Consider the following 16979-nt stretch of genomic DNA (forward strand, 5'->3'; position numbering starts at 1 on the left):
GGGGCAGAATGGCTTCCAGCTGTTCCTGTGTAACAGGCTCGAGGTGCTGAATGGCCTCCTCCTGTTCCTGTGTAACAGACTCGAGGAGGGGCTGAATGGCCTCTCTCATTCTGAAGCAGGTGTCTGCTGGTGATTCAATATTGAACAAGAAGAAAAACTCACAGGAGATCAAACGTAATCATCATTTATTAAATTGTCTGAAACCATAGAATCATAGAAACCCTACAGTGCAGAAAGAGGCCATTCGGCCCATCGAGTCTGCACCGACCACAATCCCACCCAGGCCCTACCCCCATATCCCTACATATTTTACCCGCTAATCCCTCTAACCTACGCATCTCAGGACACTAAGGGCAATTTTAGCATGGCCAATCAACCTAACCTGCACATCTTTGGACTGTGGGAGGAAACCGGAGCACCCGGAGGAAACCCACGCAGACACGAGGAGAATGTGCAAACTCCACACAGACAGTGACCCAAGACGGGAATCGAACCCAGGTCCGTGGAGCTGTGAAGCAGCAGTGCTAACCACTGTGCTACCGTGCCACCCAGTGCAAAGTTAACAATGAAGAGACTGATGTAAAAGGGGATGAGTCTGGGGTAGAGGCTGGAGAATGATGGATGGAGCCGCGGAGGTGGAAGACATGGGTGTGTGGGAGCGAGTGGGGGGAGATGGGGTGATGAGGGAGTGGGGATGGAGTGACTCTCAGGGATTCTCAACACTGGGTGATTCTCAGTCAGGGATTCTCAGTACAGGTTGATTCTCAGTCAGGGATTCTCAGTACAGGTTGATTCTCAGTCAGGGATTCTCAGTACAGGTTGATTCTCAGTCAGGGATTCTCAGTACAGGTTGATTCTCAGTCAGGGATTCTCAGTACAGGTTGATTCTCAGTCAGGGAGTCTCAGTACAGGTTGATTCTCAGTACAGGTTGATTCTCAGTTAGGGATTCTCATTACAGGTTGATTCTCAGTCAGGGAGTCTCAGTACAGGTTGATTCTCAGTACAGGTTGATTCTCAGTCAGGGATTCTCAGTACAGGTTGATTCTCAGTCAGGGATTCTCAGTACAGGTTGATTCTCAGTCAGGGATTCTCAGTACAGGTTGATTCTCAGTCAGGGATTCTCAGTACAGGTTGATTCTCAGTCAGGGATTCTCAGTACAGGTTGATTCTCAGTCAGGGATTCTCAGTACAGGTTGATTCTCAGTCAAGGAGTCTCAGTACAGGTTGATTCTCAGTACAGGTTGATTCTCAGTTAGGGATTCTCACTACAGGTTGATTCTCAGTCAGGGAGTCTCAGTACAGGTTGATTCTCAGTACAGGTTGATTCTCAGTCAAGGATTCTCAGTACAGGTTGATTCTCAGTCAGGGATTCTCAGTACAGGTTGATTCTCAGTCAGGGATTCTCAGTACAGGTTGATTCTCAGTCAGGGATTCTCAGTACAGGTTGATTCTCAGTCAGGGATTCTCAGTACAGTTTGATTCTCAGTCAGGGATTCTCAGTACAGGTAGATTCTCAGTCAGGGATTCTCAGTACAGGTTGATTCTCAGTCAGGGATTCTCAGTACAGGTTGATTCTCAGTCAGGGATTCTCAGTACACATTGATTCTCAGTCAGGAATTCTCAGTACAGGTTGACCACCAGCAGGGTGCTGTAGAAGCCCCCGCTGCCCCCCAGCCCACGAGTGGCACACAAACATAGCTCCTCCAGGGGTTGGCAGCCAAACTGGGGCTGGGGCCACTGGCGGTAGATCTCGGGGAGCAGCCTCACCCCCGGGTGCTTCAGGCAGTAGCTCCTGTCCAGCTTGGCCAGGGTGACGTGGAGGGGAGGCTGCCCTGTGGGCATCCCAGAGCCCCCCAGCACGCACAGACCCAGCTTGCTGAAGCGCCTCCCCAATTCTGTGGCCAAGCGGCCTAGCTCCAACAGGCTGGGGCCCAGGGGGGCGGTGTACAGCACCCTCCCCGCAAAGTCCCGCAGCCCCCCGAACTCCAGGAGGAGGGCGGGAGGAAGCAGGCGGCGGCCCTCCCAGGCCAGCTGCCTCAGGGCTGAGCGTGCCGCCTCCAGCTGGGCTGGGTTCTCTAGGTGCAGGGGGCACAGTGTGAGGTGGAGGCGGGAGATGGGCACCAGGCAAGGCCCAAAATCAGGCAGTGCCTGCCTCAGCCGTTCCTGCAGCTCCTGGGCGGCCGCCCCAAAGGCCTCACCGGACACCCGCACCGCCACAAAGTGGTTGGCCCGCGTGCCGGGGCCCAAGGCGAGGTCCTGGTTTCGGGCGGGGCTGTAGACCTCATTGTCATGGGATCTGCCAAGGTTGGCATGGCTGCAGGCATCGCTGTTGCCATAGGAGCCGTCGTCGTAGGTGTCACCGCTGATGTCACTCACACTGTCACCAATCACAAGATCAGCAAATTGGCCATCTTTGACTGTGCTAAGTTGGCAGCCATCTTGAATGCTGTCATGCTCCTCGCCATCTTGGCTGCCCCCCAGCCCTCTGCCATCTTGGCCACACTCCAGCCCTCCGCCATCTTGACTGCCCCCTGGCCCTCTGCCATCTTGGTGGCTTCCCAGCCTTCCCCCATCTTGGCTTCCCCCATCTTGGCCGTCTACCTGCCCTTCCACATGTTGGTCACCCCCCAGCCCTCCATCATCTTGGCCACCCCCCAACTCTCCGCCATCTTGGCTGCCCCCCAACCCTCCGCCATCTTGGCCAGCCCCCAGCTCTCCACCATCTTCGCCACCCCCCAGCTCTCCACCATCTTGGCCACCCCCCAGCTCTCCACCATTTTGGTTGCCCCCCAATCCTCTGGCATCTTGGCCATGCCCCAGCAGCTGGTGGATCGTGCAGCCGCTGCCAGTCGAGCCGAAGATGTCATCAAGCCGCCGGCCCTTGTCCCAGACCACGCGACCGCGGTGTTTGAAGTACTGGATGCGGTGCTCGGGAATGGCCAACTCCCCGGGTGCCGCCGAGCTCAGGTCCCCCCAGCTGAAGGTCCCGAAGGGCTGTTCCAGCAAGCCAAGGAAGCGGTCCAGGTAGCCCACCGTGAACTCCTCACCCCCTAGCTCCGGGTCCCACCGCAAGCGGGAAACCACCTCGCCCGCCGTCCTCATCCGAGCTTTCTTCGTGCCCAGTGTCAGGTTTGGCAGTTTCGCAGCACCCGCTGCGCTGTCCATTGGCAGTTTCTCCTCCTCCCTCACTGTGTCCATTGGCGGTTTCTCGTCTCCCCTCACTGTGTCCATTGGCGGTTTCTCGGCTCCCCTCACTGTGTCCATTGGCGGTTTCTCGTCTCCCTTCACTGTGTCCATTGGCGGTTTCTCGGCTCCCCTCACTGTGTCCATTGGCGGTTTCTCGTCTCCCCTCACTGTGTCCATTGGCGGTTTCTCGTCTCCCCTCACTGTGTCCAATGGCGGTTTCTCGTCTCCCCTCACTGTGTCCATTGGCGGTTTCTCGACTCCCCTCACTGTGTCCATTGGCGGTTTCTTGTCTCCCCTCTCCGTCCTAGCCACCAATGATGAGTGCGTCCCCTGGGCAGGGTGAAGGTTTCGGCACTGCGCTCCAAACCGACATCGCCCCTGGCTGTAGAAGGAGCACAGCTTCGTCTCGGGCACTGTCTCCCGTACACCCTCCTCCGTCCCGCCGTCCGCCATATTGAAATCAACGTTCCCCACCTAGGAGAGAGAGATGGGGGGGGGGGGGTGAGACAAACACACCCAGAAAAACACAAGCGTTAGACAAGATAGGGCAAATATTGTTCAGCCCAAAAACAGGATGGTGACCGCGAGCCATGACCATGGTCAGACACACAGTGACTCACGGTGCTTCCCTCAACAGAGACCCCCTCCTCTAACGCATCTCCCTCGAAACCTCCCTCCAACGCTCTCTTTCCCTCTGTCACTCTCTCTCCCTCTGTCTCGCTCACTCTCCCTCTGTCACTCGCTCTCCCTCTATCCCGCTCTCTCTCCCTCTGTCTCGCTCGCTCCCTCTGTCGCTCGCTCTCCCTCCATCACTCGCTCTCCCTCTGTCTCGCTCGCTCCCTCTGTCGCTCGCTCTCCCTCCATCACTCGCTCTCCCTCTGTCTCACTCGCTCCCTCTGTCGCTCGCTCTCCCTCCGTCACTCGCTCTCCCTCTGTCTCGCTCGCTCCCTCTGTCGCTCGCTCTCCCTCCGTCACTCGCTCTCCCTCTGTCTCACTCTCTCCCTCTGTCACTTTCTCCCTCTGTCTCGCTCTCTCTCTCTGTCGCTCTCTCCCTCTGTCCCTCTGTCTCTCGCTCTCTCCCTCTGTTGCTCTCTCCCTCAGTCTCTCACTCTCTCCCTCTCTCGCTCTCTCCCTCTGCCTCTCTCTCTCCCTCTGCCTCTCTCTCCCTCCCTCCCTCTGTTGCAGACTCACTGTCTCTTGAAGAATGTCTTTGTCTCTCTCCCTCTGTCTCGCTCGCTTCCTCCATCACTCGCTCTCCCTCTGTCTCGCTCGTTCCCTCTCCCTCCGTCACTCGCTCTCCCTCTGTCTCGCTCTCTCCCTCTGTCACTTTCTCCCTCTGTCTCGCTCTCTCTCTCTGTCGCTCTCTCCCTCTGTCCCTCGCTCTCTCCCTCTGTTGCTCTCTCCCTCAGTCTCTCACTCTCTCCCTCTCTCGCTCTCTCCCTCTGCCTCTCTCTCCCTCACTCCCTCTGTTGCAGACTCACTGTCTCTTGAAGAATGTCTTTGTCTCGCTCTCTCTGTCTGTCTGTCTCTCCCTCCCAATCTCTCCCTTCCAGTTTCTCCCTCTTTCTGTCTCCCTCACCCCACCTCCCCTCTCTCTCTAAGATTTTTGCGAAGTCTCTCTCTATCTCTCTCTCTCTCCGTTTCTCTGTCTCTCTCTGTCTCCCTCGCCCTCTCTTTAACTCTATCTCCTCTCTCTCTCTCTCTAAGACTTTTGCAAAGTCTCTCTCTCGCTCTGCCCACTGCCCAATTCCCTGCGATTCTCACTTTTAAACATTCACTTCCTGCTCAGAAGCAGTGACGTCAGAGGAAGGGAATGTCACAGTGATAGAGAGAGAGAGAGTGAAAGAAGGAGCGAGAGAGAGAGATAGATCGATCGACAGTGGGGGAGGGAATGAGAAAGAGAGAGAGAGAGGGAGAGGCAGAGGGGGTGAAATGGAGGCAGAAACCGGGAGCCAGGGAAAGGCAGTAACAGAGGTACCAGAATCTGACTGGACCCAACCATATAAATACTGTGGTTACAAGATCGGCCAGAGACTGGGAATCCTGCGGCGAGTAACTCACCTCCTGACTCCCCAAAGCCTGTCCACCATCTACAAGGACACAAGTCAGGAGTGTGATGGAATATTCTCCACCTGCCTGGATGGGTGCGGCTCCCAACAACACTCGAGAAACTCAACACCATCCAGGACCAAGCAGTTCCGTTTAGTTACTGTGCTTTCCACAAACATTCACTCCCTCCAGTCGCGAGGAGCGGTGTGTACCATCCACAACAGGTTCAGAAAGCATTCTCACATGAGAATTGGGTCCACATTTCAACATCTTTCTCACTCAACTATACCCAATAAGCAGAATTTACAAAGATCAAGTTTGGCGTAACATTAATGTTCTATTTGTATCGATACCAGGCTATGAAAGATGACAAGTTACAGAGTAACAAACAGGAGAAACAAAGATGAGGATTGGAGTGTGAGGGAGTGTGAGGGAATGTGAGTGCAGCGGGTTACCTCGCACTCTCGGTACACTCACTCACTCACTCACTCACCCAGTGGGAGAACATGAGGCTGTGAGGGGCTCCCAGCGGCTGGGAGTGAGACACACTGACTCTCCTCACTCTGTCTCTCTCTCTGTCTCCCCTCACACTCTGTCTCTCTCTCTCCTCACACTCTGTCTCTCTCTCTCTCTCTCCTCACACTCTGTCTCTCTCTCTCTCTCCTCACATTCTGTCTCTCTCTCTCCTCACACTGTCTCTCTCTCTCTCTCCCCCTCACACTCTGTCTCTCTCTCTCTCTCCTCACACTCTGTCTCTCTCTCTCCTCACACTCTGTCTCTCTCTCTCTCTCCTCACACTGTCTCTCTCTCTCTCTCTCTCTCTCCTCACACCCTGTCTCTCTCTCTCTCTCCCCCTCACACTCTATCTCTCTCTCTCTCTCTCTCTCTCCCCTCACACTCTGTCTCTCTCTTTCCCCTCACACTCTGTCTCTCTCTCTCTCCTCACACTCTGTCTCTCTCTCCTCACATTGTCTGTCTCTCTCTCTCTCCCCTCACACTCTGTCTCTCTCTCTCTCCCCTCACACTCTGTCTCTCTCTCTCTCCTCACACTCTGTCTCTCTCTCTCTCTCCTCACATTGTCTGTCTCTCTCTCTCTCTCCCCTCACACTCTGTCTCTCTCTCTCTCCCCTCACACTCTGTCTCTCTCTCCTCACACTCTGTCTCTCTCTCTCTCTCCTCACACTCTGTCTCTCTCTCTCTCCTCACAGTCTGTCTCTCTCTCTCCTCACACAGTCCTCTTTCCCTCTCTCCTCACACTCTTTCTCGCTCTCTCACTCTTTCTCTACTATTATTCTCTCTCTTCTTCCTGTCACACTTTCTCTCTTGTTCTCACCCCCTGTCTGTCCCTTTCAGGCTCCCCCTGCCCTTAAACCCTCTCCCTCTCTTTCTCACCCTCTCTCGCTGTCACACTCCCTCCTCCCCTCACTTCTCTCACCTCTCTCCATCTCATCTCTCTCCCTCCTTCTCACACTCATTCTCTCTCAGTCTTTCACACAATCTCTCTCTCCCTCTTACTTTCTCTCCCTCTGTCTTTCACAATCTCTCTCTCCCTCCGTCTTTCCCTTTTTCTCTCTGTCTCTCAGTCCATCTCAGTCTCTCACAATCTCTCACTCTCCCTCCCGCACACAATTTTGTTCACACTCTCTCTGTCTGTCTCTCCGTCACACTCTCTTTCTGTCTCTACTCACTCACCGCCTCAACAACCACCTCACCCCAACTACCGAAAAAATGACAGAAGCAGACCGTCACCCTGTTTCCCTTTGTTCTTTCTTCCGCCCCCCCCCCCCGCCCCCCCCCCCCCCCACCCCGCCCCCCTACTACTCCTCCTCTTTTGCCACTGGGGGGTACCTCCCATTCATCACCCCACACAAGAAAAACTAATACGAATTATAATATATAATTTTTAAGGAGAAAAAGGCCCAGGAGGCAAGAAGGCAAAATATGAGGGCAAGGCATCAAGGGGGCAACAGGGGTTGGACGTGAGCCGAAAGAAAAATGGCAGAGCACGAAGAAAAGGGCACAGGTCCTCTCTCTGTCCGAGGCCAAAAATCTCTGTCACACTCTCTCTCACTCTCTCAATCTCTCTGTGTCTGTCTCTCTCTCAGTCTCTCCCTCAGTCTCTCTCTCAGTCTCTCTCTCACACACTCTCTCTCTCTCTGTCTCTCCCTCAGTCTCTGTCTCTCTCAGTCCCTCTCACACTCTCTCTTCCCCTGTGTCTCTCCCTCAGTCTCTGTCTCTCCCAGTCTGACACACTCTCTCACTCTGTCTCTCCCTCAGTCTCTCTCTCAGTCTCTCTCACACACTCTCTCTCTCTCTGTCTCTCCCTCTGTCTCTCTCTCTCTCTCAGTCTCTCTCACACTCTCCCTCTCTCTCTGTCTCTCCCTCAATCTCTCTCTCTCTCTGTCTCTCCCTCTGTCTCTTTCTCTCTCTCAGTCTCTCTCACACTCTCTCTTTCTCTGTGTCCCTCCCTCAGTCTCTGTCTCTCCCAGTCTCACACTCTCTCTCACTCTGTCTCTACCTCAGTCTCTCTCTCTCTCTCAGTCTCTATCACACTCTCTCTCTCTGTCTCTCCCTCTGTCTCTCTCTCTCACTCTCTCTCTCTCACACACACTCTCACTCTCTCTGTGTCGCTCCCTCAGTCTCTCTCTCTCTCAGTCTCTCTCACACTCTCTCTCTCTGTGTCTCTCCCTCAGTCTCTCTCTCTCTCAGTCTCTCTCACACTCTCTCTTTCTCTGTGTCTCTCCCTCAGTCTCTGTCTCTCCCAGTCTGACACACTCTCTCACTCAGTCTCTCTCTCACACTCTCTCTCTCTCAGTCTCTCTCACACTCTCTCTCTCAGTCTCTCTCACACTCTCTCTTTCTCTGTGTCTCTCCCTCAGCCTCTGTCTCTCCCAGTCTGACACATTCTCTCACTCTGTCTCTCCCTCAGTCTCTCTCTCAGTCTCTCTCACACACACTCTCTCTCTCTCTCTGTCTCTCCCGCAGTCTCCCTCTCTCTCAGTCTCTCCCTCAATCTCTCTCTCTCTCAGTCTCTCTCACACTCTCTCTCTCTGTCTCTCCTCTGTCTCTCTCATTCTCTCTCAGTCTCTCTCACACTCTCTCTTTCTCTGTGTCCCTCCCTCAGTCTCTGTCTCTCCCAGTCTCACACTCTCTCTCACTCTGTCTCTCCCTCAGTCTCTCTCTCTCAGTCTCTATCACACTCTCTCTCTCTGTCTCTCCCTCTGTCTCTCTCTCTCACTCTCTCTCTCTCTCACACACTCTCACTCTCTCTGTGTCGCTCCCTCAGTCTCTCTCTCTCTCAGTCTCTCTCACACTCTCTCTCTCTCTGTGTCTCTCCCTCAGTCTCTCTCTCTCTCAGTCTCTCTCACACTCTCTCTTTCTCTGTGTCTCTCCCTCAGTCTCTGTCTCTCCCAGTCTGACACACTCTCTCACACTGTCTCTCCCTCAGTCTCTCTCTCAGTCTCTGTCACACACTCTCTCTCTCTGTCTCTCCCTCTGTCTCTCTCTCTCTCAGTCTCTCTCACACTCTCCCTCTCTCTCTGTCTGTCTCTCCCTCAATCTCTCTCTCTCAGTCTCTCTCACACTCTCTCTCTCTGTCTCTCCCTCTGTCTCTCTCTCTCTCAGTCTCTCTCACACTCTCTCTTTCTCTGTGTCCCTCCCACAGTCTCTGTCTCTCCCAGTCTCACACTCTCTCTCACTCTGTCTCTCCCTCAGTCTCTCTCTCTCTCTCAGTCTCTATCACACTCTCTCTCTCTCTGTGTCTCTCCCTCAGTCTCTCTCTCTCTCAGTCTCTCTCACACTCTCTCTTTCTCTGTGTCTCTCCCTCAGTCTCTGTCTCTCCCAGTCTGACACACTCTCTCACTCAGTCTCTCTCTCACACTCTCTCTCTCTCAGTCTCTCTCACACTCTCTCTCTCAGTCTCTCTCACACTCTCTCTTTCTGTGTCTCTCCCTCAGCCTCTGTCTCTCCCAGTCTGACACATTCTCTCACTCTGTCTCTCCCTCAGTCTCTCTCTCAGTCTCTCTCACACACACTCTCTCTCTGTGTGTCTCTCCCGCAGTCTCCCTCTCTCTCAGTCTCTCTCACACTCTCTCTTTCTCTGTGTCTCTCCCTCAGCCTCTGTCTCCCCCAGTCTGACACACTCTCTCTCTCTGTCTCTCCCTCTGTCTCTCTCATTCTCTCTCAGTCTCTCTCACACTCTCTCTCTCTCTCTGTCTCTCCCTCAGTCTCCCACTCTCTCAGTCTCTCTCACACTCTCTCTTTCTCTCTCTCTGTCTCTCCCTCTGTCTCTCTCTCTCTCTCAGTCTCTCTCACACTCTCTCTCTCTCTCTCTCTCAGTCTCTCTCACACTCTCCCTCTCTCTCTGTCTCTCCCTCAATCTCTCTCTCTCTCTGTCTCTCCCTCTGTCTCTTTCTCTCTCTCAGTCTCTCTCACACTCTCTCTTTCTCTGTGTCCCTCCCTCAGTCTCTGTCTCTCCCAGTCTCACACTCTCTCTCACTCTGTCTCTACCTCAGTCTCTCTCTCTCTCTCAGTCTCTATCACACTCTCTCTCTCTGTCTCTCCCTCTGTCTCTCTCTCTCACTCTCTCTCTCTCACACACACACTCACTCTCTCTGTGTCGCTCCCTCAGTCTCTCTCTCTCTCAGTCTCTCGCACACTCTCTCTTTCTCTGTGTCTCTCCCTCAGACTCTGTCTCTCCCAGTCTGACACACTCTCTCACTCTGTCTCTCCCAGTCTGACACACTCACTCTGTCTCTCCCTCAGTCTCTCTCTCACACTCTCTCTCTCTGTGTCTCTCCCTCAGTCTCTCTCTCTCTCTCAGTCTCTCTCACACGCTCTCTCTCTCTCTGTTTCTCCCTCAGTCTCCCTCTCAGTCTCTCTCACACTCTCTCTTTCTCTGTGTCTCTCCCTCAGCCTCTGTCTCTCCCAGTCTGACACACTCTCTCTCTCTGTCTCTCCATCTGTCTCTCTCTCTCACACAATCTCTCTCTCTCTCTGTCGCTCCCTCAGTCTCTCTCACACTCTCTCTCTGTGTCTCTCGCTCAGACTCAGTCTCTCTCTCTCTCTGACTCAGTCTCTCTCTCTCTCTCAGACTCAGTCTCTCTCTCTCTCTCAGACTCAGTCTCTCTCTCTCTCTCAGACTCAGTCTCTCTCTCTCTCTCAGACTCAGTCTCTCTCTCTCTCTCAGACTCAGTCTCTCTCTCTCAGACTCAGTCTCTCTCTCTCTCTCTCAGACTCAGTCTCTCTCTCAGACTCAGTCTCTCTCTCTCTCAGACTCAGTCTCTCTCTCAGACTCAGTCTCTCTCTCTCTCTCAGACTCAGTCTCTCTCTCTCTCTCTCTCTCAGACTCAGTCTCTCTCTCTCTCTCAGACTCAGTCTCTCTCTCTCTCTCAGACTCAGTCTCTCTCTCTCTCAGACTCAGTCTCTCTCTCTCTCTCAGACTCAGTCTCTCTCTCTCTCTCAGACTCAGTCTCTCTCTCTCTCTCTCTCTCTCAGACTCAGTCTCTCGCTCTCTCTCTCTCAGACTCAGTCTCTCTCTCTCTCTCAGACTCAGTCTCTCTCTCTCTCTCTCTCAGACTCAGTCTCTCTCTCTCAGACTCAGACTCAGTCTCTCTCTCTCAGACTCAGTCTCTCTCTCTCTCTCAGACTCAGTCTCTCTCTCTCAGACTCAGTCTCTCTCTCTCTCTCAGACTCAGTCTCTCTCTCTCTCTCAGACTCAGTCTCTCTCTCTCTCAGACTCAGTCTCTCTCTCTCTCTCAGACTCAGTCTCTCTCTCTCTCTCAGACTCAGTCTCTCTCTCTCTCTCTCAGACTCAGTCTCTCTCTCTCTCTCAGACTCAGTCTCTCTCTCTCTCTCTCTCAGACTCAGTCTCTCTCTCTCTCTCAGACTCAGTCTCTCTCTCTCTCTCTCTCAGACTCAGTCTCTCTCTCTCTCTCTCAGACTCAGTCTCTCTCTCTCTCTTAGACTCAGTCTCTCTCTCTCTCTCTCTCAGACTCAGTCTCTCTCTCTCTCAGACTCAGTCTCTCTCTCTCTCTCTCAGACTCAGTCTCTCTCTCTCTCTCAGACTCAGTCTCTCTCTCTCTCTCAGACTCAGTCTCTCTCTCTCAGACTCAGTCTCTCTCTCTCTCTCAGACTCAGTCTCTCTCTCTCTCTCAGACTCAGTCTCTCTCTCTCTCTCTCTCAGACTCAGTCTCTCTCTCTCAGACTCAGACTCAGTCTCTCTCTCTCAGACTCAGTCTCTCTCTCTCTCTCTGACTCAGTCTCTCTCTCTCTCTCAGACTCAGTCTCTCTCTCTCTCTCAGACTCAGTCTCTCTCTCAGACTCAGTCTCTCTCTCTCTCAGACTCAGTCTCTCTCTCTCAGACTCAGTCTCTCTCTCTCTCAGACTCAGTCTCTCTCTCTCAGACTCAGTCTCTCTCTCTCAGACTCAGTCTCTCTCTCTCAGACTCAGTCTCTCTCTCTCTCAGACTCAGTCTCTCTCTCTCTCTCAGACTCAGTCTCTCTCTCTCTCTCAGACTCAGTCTCTCTCTCTCAGACTCAGTCTCTCTCTCTCTCTCAGACTCAGTCTCTCTCTCTCAGACTCAGTCTCTCTCTCTCTCTCAGACTCAGTCTCTCTCTCTCTCTCTCAGACTCAGTCTCTCTCTCTCTCTCAGACTCAGTCTCTCTCTCTCTCTCAGACTCAGTCTCTCTCTCTCTCAGACTCAGTCTCTCTCTCTCTCTCTCAGACTCAGTCTCTCTCTCTCAGACTCAGTCTCTCTCTCTCTCTCTCTCTCACTCAGACACCGCTGACTCTGTTACACCTTTTGGATTGAACCTTCAATCTCATCTGCTAACTCGTTCAGTCTTGTCCAATCACAGAGTGTTTTCTCTTTGCGTTTGCCTCTGATAGGCTGGCCGGTCAGAGAAAAGCAGCCTGTGATTGGTTCAACAACTTTACAGCATTTTCAATATGGTTTCCACGCTGCCCCCGCCCGGAGTCGGGGAGCCAGATTCCGGAGCCCCGGGGGAGCGAGGCGGAACAGTCCAGCACTGCGGACCACCGGCCAAACAGGCCTGACCCACAAGACGCTCTGCAGGAACTCACCAAGGTTCCTTCGGCAGCACCTTCCAAACCCATAACTGCTACCACCAAAAAGGACAAGAGCAGCAGATACCACCTCTTGGATGTTCCCCCACCGAGTCACTCACCATCCTGACTTGCCAATACATCGGCTGTTCCTTCACTGTCGCTGGGTCAAAATCCTGGAACCCCCTCCTGAACAGCACTGTGGGTGTTCCTACACCTCATGGATTGCAGTGGGTTCAAGAGGGCGACTCACACACCATCTTCTACGGGATGGGCAATAAATGCTGGGCCCAGCCAGCAACACCCACATCCTGTAAATTATAGCGTGTGAGGGGAAGGGGGTTAACTGAGGGAGTGCTGCACTGTCAGAGGGTCAGTACTGAGGGACTGCCGCACGGTCAGAGGGTCAGTACTGAGGGACTGCCGCACTGTCAGAGGGTCAGTACTGAGGGAGTGCTGCACTGTCAGAGGGTCAGTACTGAGGGACTGCCGCACGGTCAGAGGGTCAGTACTGAGGGACTGCCGCACTGTCAGAGGGTCAGTACTGAGGGAGTGCTGCACTGTCAGAGGGTCAGTACTGAGGGACTGCCGCACGGTCAGAGGGTCAGTACTGAGGGAGTGCCGCACTGTCAGAGGGTCAGTCTGAGGGAGTGCCGTACTGTCAGAGGGTCAGTGCTGGGGGAGTTCTGCACTGTCAGAGGGTCAGTACTGAGGGGGTGCCGCGCTGTCAGAGGGTCAGTACTGAGGGAGTACCGCACTGTCAGAGGGTCAGTACTGAGGGAGTTCTGCACTGTCAGAGGGTCAGTGCTGGGGGAGTTCTGCACTGTCAGAGGGTCAGTATTGAGGGGGTGCCGCGCTGTCAGAGGGTCAGTACTGAGGGAGTACCGCACTGTCAGAGGGTCAGTGCTGGGGGAGTTCTGCACTGTCAGAGGGTCAGTACTGAGGGAGTGCCGCACTGTCAGAGGGTCAGTACTGAGGGAGTGCCGCACTGTCAGAGGGTCAGTACTGAGGGAGTGCCGCACTGTCAGCGTGTCAGTACTGAGGGAGTGCCGCACTGTCAGAGGGTCAGTACTGAGGGAGTGCCGCACTGTCAGAGGGTCAGTTCTGAGGGAGCGCTGCACTGTCAGAGGGTCAGTACGGAGAGAGTGCTGCACTGTCAGAGGGTCAGTACTGAGGGAGTGCTGCACTGTCAGAGGGTCAGTGCTGAGGGAGCGCTGCACTGTCAGAGGGTCAGTACGGAGAGAGTGCTGCACTGTCAGAGGGTCAGTTCTGAGGGAGCGCTGCACTGTCAGAGGGTCAGTTCTGAGGGAGCGCTGCACCTTTGGTGTGAAACCTATTCAAACTGGATTCAATGAGACTTAATCCAATCCAACAATCACTGGTTAAAATATTGATGAGAAATTTATTTATATCTTTTTTTAAAAAAAGTAATTTAATGTACATGATACATAGGACAGACATTATAAACATGATTGCCACAGATATATAAAAGATACATTCCAAAAACCGTCAGGATATCAAAAATATCAATCAGTATACAGTGAAGAACCAATTCATTCAAAAATAGACAGTGTAAAGCTCCCTCTCTGCTGACCCCACCAAACACTCCCAGGACAGGTACAGCACGGGGTTAGATACAGAGTAAAGCTCTCTCTGCACTGTCCCCATCAAACACTCCCAGGACAGAGACAGCACGGGGTTAGATACAGAGTAAAGCTCCCTCTACACTGTCCCCAACAAACACTCCCAGGACAGGGACAGCACGGGGTTAGATACAGAGTAAAGCTCCCTCTACACTGTCCCCATCAAACACTCCCAGGACAGAGACAGCACAGGGTTAGATACAGAGTAAAGCTCCCTCTACACTGTCCCCATCAAACACTCCCAGGACAGAGACAGCACGGGGTTAGATACAGAGTAAAGCTCCCTCTACACTGTCCCCCATCAAACACTCCCAGGACAGAGACAGCACAGGGTTAGATACAGAGTAAAGCTCCCTCTACACTGTCCCCATCAAACACTCCCAGGACAGAGACAGCACAGGGTTAGATACAGAGTAAAGCTCCCTCTACACTGTCCCCATCAAACACTCCCAGGACAGAGACAGCACAGGGTTAGATACAGAGTAAAGCTCCCTCTACACTGTCCCCATCAAACACTCCCAGGACAGGTACAGCACGGGGTTAGATACGGAGTAAAGCTCCCTATACACTGTCCCCATCAAACACTCCCGGGACAGGTACAGCACGGGGTTAGATACAGAGTAAAGCTCCCTATACACTGTCCCCATCAAACACTCCCAGGACAGGAACAGCACGGGGTTAGATACAGAGTAAAGCTCCCTCTACATTGTCCCCATCAAACATTCCCAGGACAGGTACAGCACGGGGTTAGATACAGAGTAAAGCTCCCTGTACACTCTCCGGGGTGTTGGGATGTGTCACAGTTATTCCCGGGGAAGTGAAAGATTTTCCCAACACTGGAATGTGGCTCTCACTGGATTCTTTGTGGATGCTGCAGTCCGTACATCACAGGAAGGGGAGAAAATAAATAGAGTTAGGGAGAGACACCCCCGGTCCCCTTCAAACTGCGGGAGTGGGGGGGGGGGGGGTGCGATTCTACATTCCAGTTTGTATGTGTAAATTCCGGAGAGGAGGGGGATTGAGAGGGGGGAGTGGAGAGGGGGGGGGCAGGGGGGGTACTCAGGGGAAGGGGGATTGAGGGGGGAGGCTGGGGGGTCCGGCCAGTGGAGGAAGGGACAGGCTTGAGTCTGTGTAGTGCTGTGGTGTAAGTGGGGAAGGGGCTGGGGGTTACACCCGGGATTTCCTCGTCCTCCTGCTCCTCCTCATCCTCGAAAGTGAATCCCCCGCCCTCTTCCTCCTCCTCCTCTTCCCCCTCGCCCCCCTCCACCACATTGTCCTCTCCCGGGACCGAGGCCCTCCCCTCCCCCGCCCGCTCGTCCCCACGCTCCGGGGGCTCCAGCTCAGGGCTCAACACCGACCGGGGCTCCTTCTCCATCACACCCAACACCTCGCTCAGCATCGAGGGGCCCAGGTCCACCTGGAACAGTGAGAGGACCGACTCGGCTGGCTGGATGGGGCAGGGGGGTGAGCTGGCTGCCCCCCGGGGCGCCTGCCCCTCCTGTCCGCCCGCCCCCTCGCGCCTCCCACCCTCCTCCTCCAGCTGCTCTGGTGCAGCCCTCAGTCCATCCACCTCCTCCCGTCCCCCTGCCTTCCCCCTCTCCTCCTCCCCTCCCCCTGCCTTCCCCCTCTCCTCCTCCCCCTCCCCCTGCCTTCCCCCTCTCCTCCTCTTCCCTCTCCTCCCCTCCCCTCTCCGGTCCGGCTGAGGAAGGAGGTATCGCCGAAGGCCTCGCCCCCCCGGCCCACATGCATGGTGTGCCGGAAGTCCCCCAGCGGCGCGCTGATCATCTCCCGGGTCAGCTCTGCCCGCAGGCGTCTCTTGCCCTGGGGGGGGCCATTCTGCGCCAGCTGCTTCAGGATGGGCATCGCCCCGGGACGGGGAGGGGGGGCGAGCCGAGCCCCAAGAACCCCTCCTCCTGAGGGGCACCAGAGGGCGGGGGGTTTGGGAAAAGCGAGGCGAGCGAGGCAGGAGGGAGTGAGGCCGATCTCACGGGAATGGGGCCTTCACCGTGACTCAACTTTACACAAGACGCTCTGCCTCTGGGGGCCGCAGATTGATGAAACTTACCGCCGAGGCTCACACGCGTGTACACACACACACACACACACACACACGTGTGTGTACACACACCTGCTCTGAACAAGCGTCAACTGAAGTAACACTGCCCCAAATTCGCCACTCTCTGTGGAACGATGGTCAGACTTGTATGTGCGTCTCTCTCTCTCTCTCTCTGTCTCTATCTCTTTTTCTCCTTCTTGTCTTTCCCCTTTCTTCCGGTGTACAGTCACTCTCTCGCTGAACACGGTTTGTCCCTCTCCGACCTCCGCCGAACCTCACGTTTCAGCAGAAGCCCCTTCTCGCGTCCCAGAGTCCCGCCGGCGAGGCTGGGATCTTGCTGTGTGTCCCTCTCTCTTTCTCTTTCCCTCTCGGTCGCTCGCTCCACCGTTCCTGAGTTGGGCGCGGTTTCCCGATCACATTGCCCTCACCTGCCGCGGGAGGAAGGGGGGGGAGGTTAGAAACAGAAGTGTACATTCCCTCACACCGCCCCGCACTGGCCCGACTGCGATTATTTTATAAAGATACATTTCTTGAAGCACAAAAGCAATTCCAGGCTGGGGATTGTTGGAGCTAAAAGGAAAATAGCCCCTGCATGCCAGAATCTCTCCCCCCCACTCGTATCTCACACAACCTCCCTCCCCAATCCTCCTTGATTCCCCCTCGCTCGCTCTTCTTCCCTCCATCTCCCCTCCCTCTCTCCCCACTCACTCCCCTTCCCACCTTACATCCCTCACCCACTCTCTTTCTCCCCCTCCATCCCTCTCCCCCTCCATCCCTCTCCCCCTCCATCCCTCTCCCCTTCCTTGCTCTCTCCCACTCTCACTCCCTCCTTCGCTTCCTCACACCTCCCTCACCGCCTCCCCCTCGCTTTGTCTCTCCCTCCCTCCTTTTCTCACTCTCCCTCTCTCTTTCCCTCTCTCCTTCCCTTTCTCTCTCCCTCCCTACCTCCCTTCTCTCCCTCCCTCCCTCTGTCCCTCCC

General features: G+C 54.6%; 2 protein-coding genes across 2 annotated transcripts; both read right to left on the reverse strand.

Moving 5' to 3' along the window:
- Positions 1-169: 169 nt before the first annotated feature.
- On the reverse strand, positions 170-4985 carry leng9 (leukocyte receptor cluster (LRC) member 9). Its single transcript, XM_078208168.1, has 2 exons — positions 4952-4985; positions 170-3661 (listed from the first exon to the last, which is right to left on the reverse strand). Exon 2 carries the CDS (start codon positions 3638-3640, stop codon positions 1622-1624), a length of 2019 nt encoding a protein of 672 aa, XP_078064294.1. The 5' UTR covers positions 3641-3661; positions 4952-4985; the 3' UTR covers positions 170-1621.
- Positions 4986-13691: 8706 nt separating this feature from the next.
- LOC144490422 (uncharacterized) lies at positions 13692-16423 on the reverse strand. Its single transcript, XM_078208162.1, has 2 exons — positions 15595-16423; positions 13692-15457 (listed from the first exon to the last, which is right to left on the reverse strand). The coding sequence occupies exons 1-2, from the start codon at positions 15805-15807 to the stop codon at positions 14858-14860; spliced, it is 813 nt and encodes a 270-aa protein (XP_078064288.1). The 5' UTR covers positions 15808-16423; the 3' UTR covers positions 13692-14857.
- Positions 16424-16979: the final 556 nt, after the last annotated feature.

This window comes from Mustelus asterias, unplaced genomic scaffold (assembly GCF_964213995.1).
Source record: "Mustelus asterias unplaced genomic scaffold, sMusAst1.hap1.1 HAP1_SCAFFOLD_3260, whole genome shotgun sequence".
NCBI classification, from domain to species: Eukaryota; Metazoa; Chordata; class Chondrichthyes; order Carcharhiniformes; family Triakidae; genus Mustelus; species Mustelus asterias.